Source organism: Anolis sagrei, chromosome X (genome assembly GCF_037176765.1).
Source record: "Anolis sagrei isolate rAnoSag1 chromosome X, rAnoSag1.mat, whole genome shotgun sequence".
NCBI lineage: Eukaryota > Metazoa > Chordata > Lepidosauria > Squamata > Dactyloidae > Anolis > Anolis sagrei.
This window is the reverse complement of record NC_090034.1, coordinates 110,210,907-110,230,688: the sequence shown is the minus strand read 5'-3', so window position 1 is coordinate 110,230,688 and position 19,782 is coordinate 110,210,907. Positions and strand designations below refer to the sequence as shown.

Below are 19,782 nucleotides of genomic sequence, written 5' to 3'. Positions count from 1 at the left end.
CCCTGGGCGCGTCGACACCAGGCATGGGCCAACTTCAGCCCTCCTTACCGGCTGTTAGGGATTATGGGAGTTGAAGTGGGCCGTACCTGCATTGTAACCCCCTCAATCTCCTTCCAGGTGTGGCGGCCAGCTCCCTTTTCACCAGTGGAAAGTTCGCCATCGACCCGGAGCTTCGCGGCGTGGAGTTTGAGCGCATCACCCAGAACCTGGACGTCCACTTCTGGAAAAGCTTCTGGAATCTCACCGAGATGGAGCTGCTGGCGGTGAGTCCGTTGGAGCAAAATGTGCTGCGGGGCGATGTCCCTCCCACAAAAACAAAACTATTCGTTTCTTTCAGTTCTTGTGGGTTTTTCCGGGCTGTATGCCCATGTTCTAGAGGCATTCTCTCCTGACGTTTTGCCTGCATCTATGGCAAGCATCCTCAGAGGTAGTGAGGTCTGTTGGAAATAGGACAATGGGTTTATATATCTATGGAATAATGACCAGGGTGGGACAAAGGACTCTTGTCTGCTGGAGCTAGGTGTGAATGTTTCAACTGACCACCTTGATTAGCATACAATGGGCTGACTGTGCCTGGAGCAAACTCTTCTTGAAAGGTGTCCCTGCCTGTTTCCTCTCTGCTGTTTTTGCTGTTGCAATTTTAGTTTTTTAATACTGGTAGCCCGATTTTGTTCATTTTCATGGTCTCTTCCTTTCTGTTGAAATTGTCCACATGTCGACACCCAATTGGGAGGGAGAGCCAAGAATCCAGAGGACAGGAGCAGGATTCAAAACAATCTTGACAGATGAGAGAGATGATTGGCCAAAACTAACAAAATGAAGTTCAACAGTGACAAATGCAAGATACTCCACTTTGGCAGGAAAAATGAAATGCAAAGATACAGAATGGGGGACAATGCCTGGCTTGAGAGCAGTACGTGTGAAAAAGATCTTGGAGTCCTCGTGGGGAGGAAGAAGGGGAACATGAGCCAGGAATGTGATGTGGCGGCAAAAAAGGCCAATGGGATGTTGGCCTCAGGCATCAAGAGGAGCCTAGTGTCTAGATCTAGGGAAGTCCTTCTCCCCACGCTCTATTCCGCTTTGGTTAGACCACTTTACCTGGAATACTGTGTCCAATTCTGGGCACCACAATTCAAGAGAGATATTGACTCTAAGCTGGAATGTGTCCAGAGGAGGGCGACTAAAATGATCAGGGGTCTGGAGAACAAGCCCTATGAGGAGCGGCTTAAGGAGCTGGGCATGTTTAGCCTGAAGAAGAGAAGGCTGAGAGGAGACATGATGAGGGCCATGGATAAGTATGAGAGAGGAAGCCACAGGGAGGAGGGAGCAGATCAAGAAGGACAAGCCCCATGAGGAGCGGCTTGAGGAGCTGGGCATGTTTAGCCTGAAGAAGAGAAGGCTGAGAGGAGATATGATGAGGGCCATGGATAAGTATGTGAGAGGAAGCCACAGGGAGGAGGAGGAGGGAGCAAGCTTCCTTTCTGCTTCCTTGGAGACTAGGACGCAATGGAGCCATGGCTTCAAACTACAAGAGAGGAGATTCCATCAGAACATGAGGAAGAACTTCCTGACTGTGAGAGCCGTTCAGCAGTGGAACTCTCTGCCCCGGAGGGAGTGTGGTGGAGGCTCCTTCTTTGGAAGCTTTTAAGCAGAGGCTGGATGGCCATCTGTCAGGGGTGATTTGAATGCAATATTCCTGCTTCTTGGCAGAAGGGGGGTGGACTGGATGATGGCCCACCAGGTCTCTTCCAACTCTTTGATTCTAGGATTCTATGATTCTATGTTTGTGGATTTCAATGGCTTCTCTGTGTAGTCTGACATGGTGGTTGTGAGAGTGGTCCAGCACTTCTGTGTTCTCCAATAAAATGCTGTGTCCAGGTTGGTTCATCAGGTGCTCTGCTATGGCTGACTTCTCTGGTTGGAGTAGTCTGCAGTGCCTTTCATGTTCATAGCAGAGCACCTGGTGAACCAGCCTGGACACAGCATAGTATTGGGGAACAGAGAAATGCTGGACCACACCAACAACCACCACATCAGACTACACAGAGAAGCCATTGAAATCCACAAGAAGCATGTGGACAATTTCAACAGAAAGGAAGAGACCATGAAAAGGAACACAATCTGGCTACCAGTATTAAAAAACTCTAAAATTACAACAGCACAACAACAGAGAGGAAACAAACAAGGACATCTAATCACCTCTCAACAAAAGATTGCCCCAGGTACAATCAGGCCATTGTATGCTAATCAAGGTGGTCAGTTGAAACATTCCCACCTAGCTCCAGCAGACAAGAGTCCTTTGTCCTACCCTCGACATTCCACAGATAGATAAACCCTTTTTCCTAGTTCCAACAGACCTCACTACCTCTGAGGATGCTTGCCATAGATGCAGGCGAAACGTCAGGAGAGAATGCCTCTAGACCATGGCCATAGAGCCCGAAAACCTACAACAACCCAATCAGGGACATCTAATCTCCCAACAAAAGATTGCCCCAGGCTCAGCCAGGTCTTCTAATGGTAATGAAGGTGGTCAGTTGCAACATTCCCACCTAGCTCCAGCAGAGAAGAGTCCTTTGCCCCACCCTGGTCATTCCACAGATAGATAAACCCATTTTCCTAGTTGCAACAGACCTCACTACCTCTGAGGATGCTTGCCATAGATGCAGGCGAAACGTCAGGAGAGAATGCCTCTAGAACATGGCCATAGAGCCCGAAAAAACCCACAAGAACTGAGTGATTCCAGCCATGAAAGCCTTCGACAATACATTATTCATTTCTTTATTTATATCCCACTTTATCTCTCCCGACGGAGACTCAAAACGGCTCACCATCAAAAACATGACTACTTGAAACAGTGGTTCTCAACGTTCCTCATGCTGTGACCCCTTAGTACAGGTCCTCATGTTGTGTTGACCCCCAACCATAACATTATTTACGTTGCTACTTCACAACTGCCATTTTGCTCCTGTTATGGATCATAACGTAAATATCTGATCTGCAGGGTGTATTTTCATTCACTGGACCAAATTTGGAACAAATACCCGATAGGCCCAAATACTGGTGGGGTTGGAGGTAGGTTGGTTTTGTCATTTGGGAATTGTAGTTGCTGGGATGTATAGTTCACCTGCAATCAAAGAGCATTCTGAACTCCACCAATAATGGAATTGGGCTAAACTTGGCACACAGAACTCCCATGACTAACAGAAAATACTGGAGGGGTTTGGTGGGCATTGACCTTGAGTTTGGGAGCTGTAGTTCGCCTACATCCAGAGACCACTGTGGACTCAAACAATGATGGATCTGGACTAAACTTGGCACGAATTCTCAAGATGCCCAGATGTGAACACTGGTGGAATTTGGGGGAAAATAGAACTTGATATTTTGGGAGTTGTAGTTGCTGGGATTGATAGTTCACCTGCAATCAAAGAGCATTCTGAACTCCACCAGCGATGGAATTGGGCCAAACTTGGCACACAGGACTCCCATGACTGACAGAAAATACTGGAAGGGTTTGGTGGGCATTGATCTTGAGTTTTGGAGTTGTAGTTCGCCTACATCCAAAGAGCACTGTGGACTCAAACAATGATGGCTCTGGACTAAACTTGGCAAGAATACTCAGTATGCCTAAATGTGAACACTTGTGGACTTCGGGGAATATAGCCATTAACAGTTGGGAGTTGTAGTTGTTGGGATTTATAGTTCACCTACAATCAAAGAGCATTCTGAACTCCACCAGCGATGGAATTGAACCAAACTTTCCACACAGAAATCCCGTGACCAACAGAAAATACTGGAAGGGTTTTGGTGGGCATTGATCTTGAGTTTGGGAGTTGTAGTTCACCTACATCCAGAGACCACTGTGGACTCATGCAGTGATGGATCTGGACCAAACGCTACACGAATACTCAAGATGCCCAGATGTGAACAGTGGTGGAATTTGGGGAAAATAGAACTTGATATTTTGGGAGTTGTAGTTGCTGGAATTTATAGTTCACCTACTATCAAAGAGCATTCTGAACACCACCAATGATAGAATAGTACATCCCACACAGAACCCCCATGACCAACAGAAAATACTGTGTTTTCTGATGGTCTTTGGTGACCCCTCTGACACTCCTTTGTGACCCCTCCAGGGGTCCCGACCCCCAGGTTGAGAACCACTGTTCTACTCTGAGGTGCGACAGGGGGGATCTTTTGGGGTTTTGGAAGGATCTCCCTATGTGTCTGACGTGGTTTTCCCCGCCTTCACCCCGCAGTCCCTGGCCAGCATGGCGTCCTCGCAGGTGCGCCTCTCGCGGGCGCTGCTGGTTCCCCCGCACTGCTTTGACCTCCCACTAGTGGCCGACCCCACGCTGACCGTCACCATCACGCCCCCTGTGGCCCACACCGGGCCGGGCCCCGTCCAGATGAGGCTCATCTCCCACGAGCTGCGAGAGGGACAGGTAAGCCGAGGCTGGGTGTCGGCCATCATTTGGGTTACGGCTAATTGAGAGAATTTCCACCTGGGGCAAAAGTTTTGGGCCACTTGACCAACATGGCCTTTCATTCATTTGGCACAAAGATTTTGGAAAATGGCATTCATAACCTTTTTTGGGAGTCTCCTGTCAGGAGAGAATGCTTCTGGAACATGGCCATACAGCCCAGAAAACTCACAACAACCCAAACATTAGTAGACTTCTTTAAAAGGAACATAGTTGGTTTACTCACAAACTTCATGTATTCAGCATACAGGAATATTGCTTTTCAGTCCTGTTATCAGACTCTCTGGTCTGAGAGTCTAATGGAGACTCTGTCAAGTCTGAAAGTCCAATGGAGTCTAAACTGTACAGTTTCTACTTATGCCTGAAAAAATACTGTTTCTAAAATGGAGTCTGAGTCCTGTATTCAGCATACAGGTGCATTCCTTATCAGTCCTGTTATCAGACGCTCTGGTCTGAGAGTCTAATAGAGTCTCTGTCAAGTCTGAAAGTCCAAAGGACTCTACACTCTACTGTTTTTACTGGCGCCTGAAAGCATACTGTTTCTAAAATGGAGTCTGAGTCCTGTATTCAGCATACAGGTGCATTCCTTATCAGTCCTGTTATCAGATGCTCTGGTCTGAGAGCCTAATAGAGTCTCTGTCAAGTCTGAAAGTCCAAAGGACTCTACACTCTACTGTTTTTACTGGCGCCTGAAAGCATACTGTTTCTAAAATGGAGTCTGAGTCCTGTATTCAGCATACAGGTGCATTCCTTATCAGTCTTGTTATCAGACTCTCTGGTCTGAGAGCCTAATAGAGTCTCTGTCTAGTCTGAAAGTCCCATGGAATCTAAACTGTACTGTTTCTACTAGCGTTTGAAATAATACTGTTTCTAAAATGGAGTCTGAGTCTTGAACAGTCCCAGTTCTGCTCATATGGTCTGCAGCCCCTCCCACAACCTAGAGTTAAGGAAAGCTGCATACCAATACACACATATGTAATACAGCAAACAATCTGAATTATATACAAACAAATAACTAGTGCAGGCTTGAAGAAGGTTGCTATTTCCAACAGTAACTATATGGAACTCCATGATGTCACATTGATGTGGCATTGGGGCTGTGCAGTGGGAGTGGGAGTGTGGAGGGATGGGTGTGTGGTTTTGCAGTGTGTGCTGTGGAAAGCATTTAATTCCATTGTACAATGTTACAATGACAATTATTTATTTATGTATTTATTGACAGTATTTATATTCCGCCCTTCTCACTCCGCAGAGGACTCAGGGCGGATTGCAGCGCACATACATACATGGCGAACATTCAATGCCATAGACACACAACATATAGAGACAGACACACAGAGGCTATTTCACTTTCCAGCTTCATGAGGGTATGCTTTTTGAATTCCGGCCACCGGGGGAGCTCTCCCTTCACCATCCACTTGTGACCCTGATGGAGTACTTCCTCATTCTTTTGCACACTGCTGGAGAGTTTTATGGCATCGTAAACCTTGGTAAAGTTATTCTATTCTATTTTCAGGACAGTGAGGAGCTGTCGCGGCTGCTGCGGCCGGAGGGGACGCTGGCGCTGGAGCTGCGCTGGAAGGCCCGCCCCTCGCCGCCCTCGCCCTTCCTAGTGGTGCACTTCCACGGCGGGGGTTTCGTGGCTCAGACCTCCAAGTCGCACGAGCCCTACCTCAAGTCCTGGGCCCAGGAGCTGGGTGCCCCCGTCCTCTCCATCGACTACTCCCTGGCCCCCGAGGCCCCCTTCCCCCGGGCCCTGGAGGAGTGCTTCTACGCCTACTGCTGGGCCCTCAAGAACTGCCACCTCCTGGGTAAGCGAGGGACTTCTTCAACAAGCCGGTGCAGCTGTTGTACCCACTGTTTAAACATTTCAGCATTAACATTTCAGCAGGGATCCCGTCAGGTCCACTGGCTTTGTTATTTTTCAGTTGGTTGATGGCTTTGCTGACATCAACTCAGACCCACACTCTTTATAAATATTTCAGCAGGGATCCCATCGGGTCCCCTGGCTTTGTCATTTTTTTTAATTGATTGATAGCTTTGCTGACTTCTGCTCAAACCCACCCTCTTTATAAAGATTTCAGCAGGGATCCCATCAGGTCCACTGGCTTGGTTATTTTTTAATTGATTGATGGTTTTGCTGACTTCTGCTCAGACCCACCCTCATCAAAGATATCAGCAGGCTTCCCATTGGGTCTACTGACTTTCTTATTTTTCAATTGGTTGATAGCTTTGCTGACTTCAGCTCAGACCTGTCCTCTTTATAAAATTTCAGCAGGGATCCCATCAGGTCCACTGGCTTTGTTATTTTTCAATTGGTTGATGGCTTTGCTGACATCAACTCAGACCCACCCTCTTTATAAGGATTTCTGCAGGGATCCCATCAGGTCCACTGGCTTGTGTTATTTTTTAATTGAATAATGGTTTTGCTGACTTCTGTAAAGTCAGGAAAGACTTGCTGTATATATTTCGGATTTCAATATTAATGTCAAAAATACGTAGTATGATTTTACATAGGATTTGTGCTACATTAGAACAGTCAAGACAAATATCACTTAAGTAAAATAAACATTAAATATTAAATAAGCAGAAAAATAAAATAAGGTGTAAACACTAAACCCTCATCAAAGATATCAGCAGGGTTCCCTTTGGATCCGCTGGCTTTCTTATTTTTCAATTGGTTGATGGCTTTGCTGACATCAACTCAGACCCACCCTCTTTATAAGGATTTCTGCAGGGATCCCATCAGGTCCACTGGCTTGTGTTATTTTTCAATTGGTTGATAGCTTTACTGACTTCTACTCAGACCATCCTCTTTATAAAGATTTCAGCAGGGATCCCATCAGGTCCACTGGCTTTGTCATTTTTTAATTGATTGATTATTTTGCTGACTTTTGCTCAGACGCAGCCTCATCAAAGATTTCAGCTGGGATCCCATCAGGTCCATTGGTTTTGTTATTTTTTAATTAGTTGATGGCTTTACTGACATCCACTCAGATCCACCCTCTTTATAAAGATTTCAGCAAAGATCCCACTGGGTCTGCAGGGTTCCCATTGGGTCCACTGGCTTTGTGATTTTTCAATTGGTTGCTGGCTTTGCTTACTTCTGCTCAGACCTGCCCTCATCAAAACTTTCAGCAGGGATCCCATCGGGTCCACTGGCTTTGTGATTTTTCAATTGGTTGCTGGCTTTGCTGACTTCTGCTCAGTCCTGCCCTCATCAAAGATTTCAGCAGGGATCCCATCAGGTCCACTGGCTTTGTTATTATTGGAGTGCCGCAGGGTTGTGTCCTGGGCCCGGTCCTGTTCAACATCTTTATTAATGACTTAGATGAAGGGTTAGAAGGCAGGATCATCAAGTTTGCAGATGACACCAAATTGGGAGGGATAGCCAATACTCCAGAGGACAGGAGCAGAATTCAAAACGATCTTGACAGATTAGAGAGATGGACCAAAATTAGCAAAATGAAGTTCAACAGTGACAAATGCAAGATACTCCACTTTGGCAGAAAAAATGAAATGCAAAGAGACAGAATGGGGGATGATGAGGTCTGGCTCGAGAGCAGTACGTGTGAAAAAGATCTTGGAGTCCTCGTGGACAACAAGTTAAACATGAGCCAGGAATGTGATGCGGCGGCAAAAAAAGCCAATGGGATTTTGGCCTGCATCAATAGGAGCATAGTGTCTAGATCTAAGGAAGTCATGCTCCCCATGCTCTATTCCGCTCTGGTTAGACCACACCTGGAATCACATTGTGTCCAATTCTGGGCGCCACAATTCAAGAGAGATATTGACTCTAAGCTGGAATGTGTCCAGAGGAGGGCGACTAAAATGATCAAGGGTCTGGAGAACAAGCCCTATGAGGAGCGGCTTAAGGAGCTGGGCATGTTTAGCCTGAAGAAGAGAAGGCTGAGAGGGGATATGAGAGCCATGTATAAATATGTGAGAGGAAGCCACAGGGAGGAGGAGGGAACAAGCTTGTTTTCTGCTTCCCTGGAGACTAGGACGCAATGGAACAATGGCTTCAAACTACAAGAGAGGAGATTCCACTTGAACATGAGGAAGAACTTCCTGACTGTGAGAGCCGTTCAGCAGTGGAACTCTCTGCCCTGGAGGGAGTGTGGTGGAGGCTCCTTCTTTGGAGGCTTTTAAGCAGAGGCTGGATGGCCATCTGTCAGGGGTGCTTTGAATGCAATATTCCTGCTTCTTGGCAGAATGGGGTTGGACTGGATGGCCCAGGAGGTCTCTTCCAACTCTTTGATTCTAGGATTCTATGATTCTATGATTCTATGTTCAATTGATTGATATATTTATCCCTGTCTATGCTGTGCTATTCTCTTCTCTGGATGTGAAATCTTCCTTCAGTTGTTTGCTCCCCTCTGCAGGCTCAACGGCCCAGAAGGTGTGCCTGGCGGGGGACAGTGCTGGAGGCAACCTGTGCCTGACGGTCTCCATGCGGGCGGCCGCCTTCGGGATCCAGATGCCGGATGGGATCATGGCGGCCTACCCGGCCACCCTCATGCAGGCCGCTGCCTCCCCCTCTCGCCTCCTGACCCTCCTGGACCCGCTCCTGCCCCTCAGCGTCCTCTGCAAGTGCCTCAGCGCCTATGCCGGTCAGTGGACTCTCTCTCGAGCCTCATGCGCCATCAAATCTAATGTGCACCTCGATTTGCAAAACCCTGTAACCAAAAAAAAAAAAAAAGTATTTGCTAGCGAATGTAGTACACAACGGCAAAAAGAGCACCATTTGTTGTATGGCCAAAAAAAGTGTGCTTAATAGTGGCTGCCTACATTACTACTACTACTACTAATAGTAACAACAACAATGTTCAGATCTGCATGCATGGGACCCAACCAATGGTGCTTTTGCCTCACCCTTTTGCAAGGCGCATTAATAGTAATAATAATAGTAATAACAACAACAACGTTCAGATCTGCGTGCATTGGACCCAATGCCTCACCCAATTTGCAAGGCACATTCATAGTAATAAGAATAATAATGCCATATAATAATACTGTTGACATACATACACACATATATATATATTCAAATGACATAGAAAAAGATTAAAACTCTGTTATGCATTCATATTACATGTAATATTACTAATAATATTATAATATAATGGTATAGTACAATATAGTAATATATAATACTGATATTGTACTATGCTAATAATATAATATATATATATATATATATATATATATATTGTGTGTGTGTGTGTGTATCCCATCGGGTACCCTGGCTTTGTCATTTTTTTTAATTGATTGATAGCTTTGCTGACTTCTGCTCAAATCCACCCTCTTTATAAAGATTTCTGCAGGGATCCCATCAGGTCCACTGGCTTGGTTATTTTTTAATTGACTGATGGTTTTGCTGACTTCTGCTCAGACCCACCCTCATCAAAGATATCAGCAGGCTTCCCATTGGGTCCACTGACTTTCTTATTTTTCAATTGGTTGATAGCTTTGCTGACTTCAGCTCAGACCTGTCCTCTTTATAAAACTTCAGCAGGGATCCCGTCAGGTCCACTGGCTTTGTTATTTTTCAATTGGTTGATGGCTTTGCTGACATCAACTCAGATATGCATATGTTATGCATTTATATTACATGTAATATTACTAATAATATTATAATATAATGGTATAGTACAATATAGTAATATATAATACTGATATTGTACTATGCTAATAATCTATATATATAAATTTGTTAGGGGCATCCAACGGAGAAACAAAACTCAAAAATCCCCCAACGAAACTTAACCAAAATTGCCATGCCCATAACACAACCCACAAGGTACAAACATATCTACTCAAAATGAAAAACAACACAACAACACACTCACAAAACGGCAAAACAACTGAGCATGCGCATTGGCGCCCAGCCGCAAGTTCCCTGGCGCGCGCACATGGCCTTCCGGCCAACGTTCCCTCTGCGGAAACCATGCCCACTCCAAGCCCTGCCGCGCCACTTCCCGCACACACACACCCCCTGCTGCACACACACACACAACCCCACACTCCATCACTCCCCCCGCCGCCGCACACACACATGCAACCCCACTCCCCCCGCCGCCGCACACACACACGCAACCCCACGCTCCATCACTCCCCCCGCTGCCACACGCACACACGCAACCCCACTCCCCCCGCCGCACACACACACGCAACCGCACTCCCCCCGCCACCGCACACACACACGCAACCCCACGCTCCATCACTCCCCCCGCCGCCGCACGCACACACGCAACCCCACTCCCCCCCGCTGCACACACACACGCAACCGCACTCCCCCCGCCGCCGCACACACACATGCAACCCCACGCTCCATCACTCCCCCCGCTGCTGCACACACACACGCAACCCCATGCTCCATCACTCCCCCGCCCCAATCTTACCTCCTTTTACTTCACGCCACCTCCAAACCCCACCCCGCCCCTTCCCGCCCTGTCAAAATCCAGGAAAGACAGGAAGGAAGGAAAGAAGGAAGAAAGAGAAAGGGAGGTAAAGAAAAAGGGGGAAGGAAGGAAAGTTAGAGGAAGAAGAAAAGGAAAGAAAAGGAAAGATGGAAGGAAAGGAAAGAGAGACAGCAGAAGAGAAAGAAAAAGGGGGAAGGAAGGAAAGAGATAGAGAAAGAAGAGGAGAAGGAAAGATGGGAAGGAAGGAAGGAAGGAAGGAGGGAGGGAGGGAGGGAGGGAGGGAGGGAGGGAGGGAAAGAAGGAGAGAAAGAGGGAAGATTGGCCACAGCAACACGTGGCGGGTAAAGGTTGTTATTTCTATGATTATTATGATGCTATGATTCTTCCTCTGAGACCCTTTTAGGGGGAATGGGAGAGGTGTCAGGTCCCGGAGGCAATGCATTGCATTATTGTTATTGTTATGATGGTGGTGAAATAAAAGGAAATAAGAAGTGAAAGAAGGAAGCAAACAGGGAGGGAAGAAAGGCAAAGGAAGGAAGGGGGAGGGAATGAAGGAAAGAGAGAAGGATGAAACCAAGTAGTGAAAGAAGGAAAGAAAGAAAGAGGGAGAGAAGGAAGAAAGGAGAGAAAGGGGGAGGAAAAGGTGGAAGGAAGAGGTAGGGACCTCTCTTTCATAATAGTCCAGATATCTACCTCAACTTTGATAAGTTTTACTATAGGTCACAGCAACGCATGGCAGGGCACAGCTAGTATATATATATATAGTGTGTGTGTGTGTGTGTGTGTGTGTGTGTGTGTGTGTGTATATATATATATATATATATATATTGTAAGCTACTCTGAGTCCCCTGTGGGTTGATGAGGAGGGCGATATATAAATGTCGTAAATAAATAATGAGCAAATGTGGTGAATAGGAAGGTGGGAGTGGTCAGTAAACTTCAACACTGCCTTTTCTCTTCTGGGCGGTCAAGGGATGGAGCCGGACCCTCCGGAGGACCAGACGGTGGAGAAGCTGGGCCCCGTGAACCTGGTCTGCCGAGACACGGCCCTGCTCTTCCGGGACCTCCGCCTGGGCGCCTCCTCCCTCTTCGGCTCCCTCATGGACAGCAAGGGCAACGGGGCCGGAGGAAGAGGCAGCGGTGAGCAGACCTTTCCCGGCCGGAGGAGAGGCGGGAGGGAACCCCAGAGGCCGTCCACTCCCACCCCCTTCTACCGGGCAGGAAGGCAGCATCCGACCCCTCCCAGCAGATGGCCATTCTGTTTTGTAGAGTCATAAAGCTGGGAAGGACCTCTACAGACCAGCCAAAGGCACCATCTAATCCATCCCATTATTATTATTATTATTATTATTATTATTATTATATACAACCATATACATTAAAATAGTTATAAAATATAGATTAAAATAGTTTGCCAGGTTAAAAATCATTGTCCAGATGCGGTCAAATAAAATCTTGTCAATGCCAGGGGATCCTGAGATTGAATTGGGGGGGGGGGGGAGGTCAAGGGAAGGTGGTCTTAATTCCCATCCTTTCCTCCAATGTGCAGAATCCCTTCGGAAGAGCCATTCGGAGGTGGGGCTCCAGCCGGGGTCCCCCACGACCTTCCAGGACTCCCACAAGAGCCAGACCTGCCAGGACCTGACCTCCTGCTCCGCTGGGCCTCCTCCGGACCCCGCTGCCTTGGGGCGCTCCTCGACCGACAGCGGTCAGTGCCAAGCCGCAGCAGCGTCGGAGGCGGTTCCCATCAGCGCGGACAACGGGCTGACCTTCCCGGACGGCTTCCGTCCGCTGCGCTGCACCCAGCCGGGGCCCGGCCTGCCCTTGGAGCTCTCGCCCATCGTCAAGAACCCCTTCATGTCGCCCTTGTTGGCCCCGGACGAGATGCTCATGGGGCTGCCCCCTGTCCACATCGTGGTAAGTTTTGGGGGACCATAAGGCCATGGGGTCAAAGAGGGAAAGGAGTCCTGGTTGGTTGGACGGATGGACGGGCAGGCAGGCAGGCAGGCAGATACATGGATAGATGATAGACTCATAGATTCATAGAGCCATCTAGTTGGTTGGTTGGTTGGTTGGATGGATGGATAGATGGATAGAAAAATGGATGGATGGATGGATGGATGGATGGATGGATGGATGGATGGATAGATAGATAGATAGATAGATAGATAGATAGATAGACAGACAGACAGACACATGGAGAGATGATAGACTCATAGATTCATAGAGCCATCTAGTTGGACGGATGGATGGATGGATGATAGACTCATCAATTCATAGAACCATCTAATTGGTTGGTTGGTTGGTTGGATGGATGGCCGGACAGATAAATGGAGAGATGATAGATTCATAAAGCCATCTAGGTGGATGGATGGATGGATGGATAAATAGAAAAATTGATGGATGGATGGATATATTGATAGATGATAGACTCATAGGGATGGATGGATGGATATATTGATAGATGATAGACTCATAGATTAATAGAGCCATCTAGTTGGTTGGTTGATTTGTTAGATGGATGGATAGATAAATTGATAGATTCATAAAGCCATCAAGATGGATGGATGAATGGATGGATGGATAGATGATAGATTCATGGATTCATAGAGCCATCTAGTTGGTTGGTTGGTTTGTTGGTTGGACGGACAGATAAATGGATAGATTCATAGAGCCATCTAGTTGGATGGATGGATGGATAAATAGATAGATGATAGACTTGGTAGATTCATAGAGCCATCTAGTTGGTTGGTTGGTTGGACGGACAGATAAATTGATAGATGATAGAATCATATATTCATAGAGCCATCTAGTTCGATGGAAGGATGGATGGATGGATGATAGACTCATCGATTCATAGAGCCACCTAGTTGGATGGTTGGTTTGTTGGTTGGTTGGTTGGATGGACGGACATATGAATGGATAGATGATAGACTCATAGATTCATAGAGCCCTCTAGTTGGATGGATGGATGGATGGATAAATAGATGGATGGATTGATGGATATATTGATAGATGATAGACTCATAGATTCATAGAGCCATCTAGTTGGATGGATGGACAAACAGATAGATAAATAGCATTAACTATCAAGTTTGCAGCAGTTTAGGGCTTACTGGGGTAGCCAGGAGTTATGTGGGCTTCTGGATTTTGTGGGACTGCAAATCCCAGCATTCTTCTGCATTGGCTGCAGGGGGTGATGGGACTTGTAGCCAAGGTGCATGGCTCACTCACCCTACCCTCCCTTCCTTCCTTCCTTCCTTCCTTCCTTCCTTCCTTCCTTCCTTCCTTCCTTCCTTCCTTCCTCCCTCCCTCCCTCCCTCCCTCCTTCCCTCCTTCCCTCCCTCCCTCCCTTATTTCTTTCCTTCCTTCCTTCCTTCCTCCCTTCCTTCCTCCTTTCCTCCCTCCCTCCCTCCCTCCCTTCCTTCCTTCCTTCCTTCCTTCCTTCCTTCCTTCCTTCCTCCCTCCCTCCCTCCCTCCTTCCCTCCTTCCCTCCCTCCCTCCCTTATTTCTTTCCTTCCTTCCTTCCTTCCTCCCTTCCTTCCTCCTTTCCTCCCTCCCTCCCTCCCTCCCTTCCTTCCTTCCTTCCTTCCTTCCTCCCTTCCTCCCTTCCTCCCTTCCTCCCTTCCTCTTCCTTCCTTCATTGGGTCTTTCTTTCCCTCCTCCCTCTCTTTCATTCTTTCTTTCCCTTTCCTTTTCCATTACTCCCTTCCTTCCTTCTTCCTCCTTCTCTCCCTCCCACATCCCCATCCTTCCTCTCCTTCCCCTCCCTCCCTCTCTTTTGTTCCTCCTTTCTTTCCCTCCCTCCCTTCCTTTCCTCATCCTTCCTTCCAGGCCTGCGCATTGGACCCGATGCTGGACGACTCGGTGATGTTTGCGCGGCGCTTGCGTGGTCTGGGCCGCCCGGTCTCCTTGCGCGTGGTGCAGGACCTTCCGCACGGCTTCCTCAGCCTCTCCCAGTTGTGCCGCGAGACCCGCCAGGCCACCGCCCTCTGCACCGAGATCATCCGCAGCATCCTCGTCCCTCCGGACCCTTCCTCTTCCGCTTCCCCTTCCGCTTCCTCTACCTCCTCGCACCGCAAGCACCGCAAACTGGAGCGGACCGCCGGACCCGCGGCCGACCCCCCCAGGCGCCCCAGCGACACCCCGTCCGGATCCGCATCCAAGCCGGGACCTCTCCGCCGCGGGAGCGCTTCCTCGGGGGGGCCCACCACTAAGGACATTGCCCCCAACGCTAGCCAGGATTCGAGCCCCTCGGAAAACACCGTGGGGCGAGGAGTCGGGGCTTGAGGACCCCCCCCCCCCTTACTTTGCAAATGCATCCCTTGGTTTGAGAGTCTTGAGTGTCGTTGATTTTCCTTTTTTTTGCGGTGGAAAAACAAAACACTATTGATGCTCCCCTGTGTCTTTGGGGGGCTGGGCAAACAATGCTAGCCCCTTCCTCAATGCAAAAGGAAATGCTCCCCCATATTTTGGGGCTGAGCACACAATGCCAGCCCCTTCCTCAATGCAAAATATAATAATCACAATTTTGGGGGGCTGAGTACACAATGCCAGCCCCTTCCACAATGCAAAATATAATAATCCCCATTTTGGGGGGCTGAGCAAACAATGCAAAATATAATAATCCCCATTTTGGGGGGCTGAGCAAACAATGCAAAATATAATAATCCCCATTTTGGGGGGCTGAACACACAATGCCAGCCCCTTCCTCAATGCAAAATATAATAATCCCCATTTTGGGGGGCTGAACACACAATGCCAGCCCCTTCCTCAATGCAAAATATAATAATCCCCATTTTGGGGGGCTGAACACACAATGCCAGCCCCTTCCTCAATGCAAAATATAATAATCCCCATTTTGGGGGGCTGAACACACAATGCAAGCCCCTTCCTCAATGCAAAATATAATAATCCCCATTTTGGGGGGCTGAACACACAATGCCAGCCCCTTCCTCAATGCAAAATATAATAATCCCCATTTTGGGGGGCTGAACACACAATGCCAGCCCCTTCCTCAATGCAAAATATAATAATCCCCATTTTGGGGGGCTGAACACACAATGCAAGCCCCTTCCTCAATGCAAAATATAATAAACCCCATTTTGGGGGGCTGAGCACACAATGCCAGCCCCTTCCTCAATGCAAAATATAATAATTCCCATTTTGGGGGGCTGAACACACAATGCCAGCCCCTTCCTCAATGCAAAATATAATAATTCCCATTTTGGGGGGCTGAACACACAATGCAAGCCCCTTCCTCAATGCAAAATATAATAATCCCCATTTTGGGGGGCTGAACACACAATGCCAGCCCCTTCCTCAATGCAAAATATAATAATCCCCATTTTGGGGGGCTGAACACACAATGCCAGCCCCTTCCTCAATGCAAAATATAATAATCCCCATTTTGGGGGGCTGAACACACAATGCCAGCCCCTTCCTCAATGCAAAATATAATAATCCCCATTTTGGGGGGCTGAACACACAATGCAAGCCCCTTCCTCAATGCAAAATATAATAATCCCCATTTTGGGGGGCTGAACACACAATGCCAGCCCCTTCCTCAATGCAAAATATAATAATCCCCATTTTGGGGGGCTGAACACACAATGCCAGCCCCTTCCTCAATGCAAAATATAATAATCCCCATTTTGGGGGGCTGAACACACAATGCCAGCCCCTTCCTCAATGCAAAATATAATAATCCCCATTTTGGGGGGCTGAACACACAATGCAAGCCCCTTCCTCAATGCAAAATATAATAAACCCCATTTTGGGGGGCTGAGCACACAATGCCAGCCCCTTCCTCAATGCAAAATATAATAATTCCCATTTTGGGGGGCTGAACACACAATGCCAGCCCCTTCCTCAATGCAAAATATAATAATTCCCATTTTGGGGGGCTGAACACACAATGCAAGCCCCTTCCTCAATGCAAAATATAATAATCCCCATTTTGGGGGGCTGAACACACAATGCAAGCCCCTTCCTCAATGCAAAATATAATAATCCCCATTTTGGGGGGCTGAACACACAATGCAAGCCCCTTCCTCAATGCAAAATATAATAATCCCCATTTTGGGGGGCTGAACACACAATGCAAGCCCCTTCCTCAATGCAAAATATAATAAACCCCATATTTTGGGGCTGAGCACGCAATGCCAGCCCCTTCCTCAATGCAAAATATAATAATTCCCATTTTGGGGGGCTGAACACACAATGCCAGCCCCTTCCTCAATGCAAAATATAATAAACCCCATTTTGGGGGGCTGAGCACACAATGCCAGCCCCTTCCTCAATGCAAAATATAATAATTCCCATTTTGGGGGGCTGAACACACAATGCCAGCCCCTTCCTCAATGCAAAATATAATAATCCCCATTTTGGGGGGCTGAACACACAATGCAAGCCCCTTCCTCAATGCAAAATATAATAATCCCCATTTTGGGGGGCTGAACACACAATGCCAGCCCCTTCCTCAATGCAAAATATAATAATCCCCATTTTGGGGGGCTGAACACACAATGCAAGCCCCTTCCTCAATGCAAAATATAATAATTCCCATTTTGGGGGGCTGAACACACAATGCAAGCCCCTTCCTCAATGCAAAATATAATAATCCCCATTTTGGGGGGCTGAGCACACAATGCAAGCCCCTTCCTCAATGCAAAATATAATAATCCCCATTTTGGGGGGCTGAACACACAATGCAAGCCCCTTCCTCAATGCAAAATATAATAAACCCCATATTTTGGGGCTGAGCACGCAATGCCAGCCCCTTCCTCAATGCAAAATATAATAATTCCCATTTTGGGGGGCTGAACACACAATGCAAGCCCCTTCCTCAATGCAAAATATAATAATCCCCATTTTGGGGGGCTGAACACACAATGCCAGCCCCTTCCTCAATGCAAAATATAATAATCCCCATTTTGGGGGGCTGAGCACACAATGCCAGCCCCTTCCTCAATGCAAAATATAATAAACCCCATATTTTGGGGCTGAGCACGCAATGCCAGCCCCTTCCTCAATGCAAAATATAATAATTCCCATTTTGGGGGGCTGAACACACAATGCCAGCCCCTTCCTCAATGCAAAATATAATAATCCCCATTTTGGGGGGCTGAACACACAATGCAAGCCCCTTCCTCAATGCAAAATATAATAATCCCCATTTTGGGGGGCTGAACACACAATGCCAGCCCCTTCCTCAATGCAAAATATAATAAACCCCATTTTGGGGGGCTGAGCACACAATGCCAGCCCCTTCCTCAATGCAAAATATAATAATCCCCATTTTGGGGGGCTGAACACACAATGCAAGCCCCTTCCTCAATGCAAAATATAATAATCCCCATTTTGGGGGGCTGAACACACAATGCAAGCCCCTTCCTCAATGCAAAATATAATAAACCCCATATTTTGGGGCTGAGCACGCAATGCCAGCCCCTTCCTCAATGCAAAATATAATAATTCCCATTTTGGGGGGCTGAACACACAATGCAAGCCCCTTCCTCAATGCAAAATATAATAATCCCCATTTTGGGGGGCTGAACACACAATGCAAGCCCCTTCCTCAATGCAAAATATAATAATCCCCATTTTGGGGGGCTGAACACACAATGCCAGCCCCTTCCTCAATGCAAAATATAATAAACCCCATTTTGGGGGGCTGAGCACACAATGCAAGCCCCTTCCTCAATGCAAAATATAATAATCCCCATTTTGGGGGGCTGAGCACACAATGCAAGCCCCTTCCTCAATGCAAAATATAATAATTCCCATTTTGGGGGGCTGAACACACAATGCAAGCCCCTTCCTCAATGCAAAATATAATAATTCCCATTTTGGGGGGCTGAACACACAATGCAAGCCCCTTCCTCAATGCAAAATATAATAATCCCCATTTTGGGGGGCTGAACACACAATGCAAGCCCCTTCCTCAATGCAAAATATAATAAACCCCATATTTTGGGGCTGAGCACGCAATGCCAGCCCCTTCCTCAATGCAAAATATAATAATTCCCATTTTGGGGGGCTGAACACACAATGCAAGCCCCTTCCTCAATGCAAAATATAATAATCCCCATTTTGGGGGGCTGAACACACAATGCCAGCCCCTTCCTCAATGCAAAATATAATAATCACAATTTTGGGGGGCTGAACACACAATGCAAGCCCCTTCCTCAATGCAAAATATAATAAACCCCATTTTGGGGGGCTGAGCACACAATGCCAGCCCCTTCCTCAATGCAAAATATAATAATTCCCATTTTGGGGGGCTGAACACACAATGCCAGCCCCTTCCTCAATGCAAAATATAATAATCCCCATTTTGGGGGGCTGAACACACAATGCAAGCCCCTTCCTCAATGCAAAATATAATAAACCCCATTTTGGGGGGCTGAACACACAATGCCAGCCCCTTCCTCAATGCAAAATATAATAATTCCCATTTTGGGGGGCTGAACACACAATGCAAGCCCCTTCCTCAATGCAAAATATAATAATTCCCATTTTGGGGGGCTGAACACACAATGCAAGCCCCTTCCTCAATGCAAAATATAATAATCCCCATTTTGGGGGGCTGAACACACAATGCCAGCCCCTTCCTCAATGCAAAATATAATAAACCCCATTTTGGGGGGCTGAGCACACAATGCCAGCCCCTTCCTCAATGCAAAATATAATAATTCCCATTTTGGGGGGCTGAACACACAATGCCAGCCCCTTCCTCAATGCAAAATATAATAATCCCCATTTTGGGGGGCTGAACACACAATGCAAGCCCCTTCCTCAATGCAAAATATAATAATCCCCATTTTGGGGGGCTGAACACACAATGCCAGCCCCTTCCTCAATGCAAAATATAA

The 19,782-nt window shown here is 47.3% G+C and overlaps 1 protein-coding gene across 1 annotated transcript in view; it reads left to right on the top strand.

The window, feature by feature from the left end:
* LOC132780497 (hormone-sensitive lipase-like) overlaps nt 1–15,470 on the top strand; it is a 48,097-nt gene extending 32,627 nt beyond the window's left edge. The window contains exons 5-11 of the mRNA XM_067461198.1: nt 118–263; nt 4,257–4,442; nt 5,998–6,292; nt 8,867–9,094; nt 11,879–12,046; nt 12,456–12,823; nt 14,741–15,470. Coding sequence (XP_067317299.1) covers nt 118–263; nt 4,257–4,442; nt 5,998–6,292; nt 8,867–9,094; nt 11,879–12,046; nt 12,456–12,823; nt 14,741–15,196 — 1,847 coding nt within the window. The 3' untranslated portion in view covers nt 15,197–15,470. The remainder of the gene's footprint in view (nt 1–117; nt 264–4,256; nt 4,443–5,997; nt 6,293–8,866; nt 9,095–11,878; nt 12,047–12,455; nt 12,824–14,740) is intronic.
* Nucleotides 15,471–19,782: the final 4,312 nt, after the last annotated feature.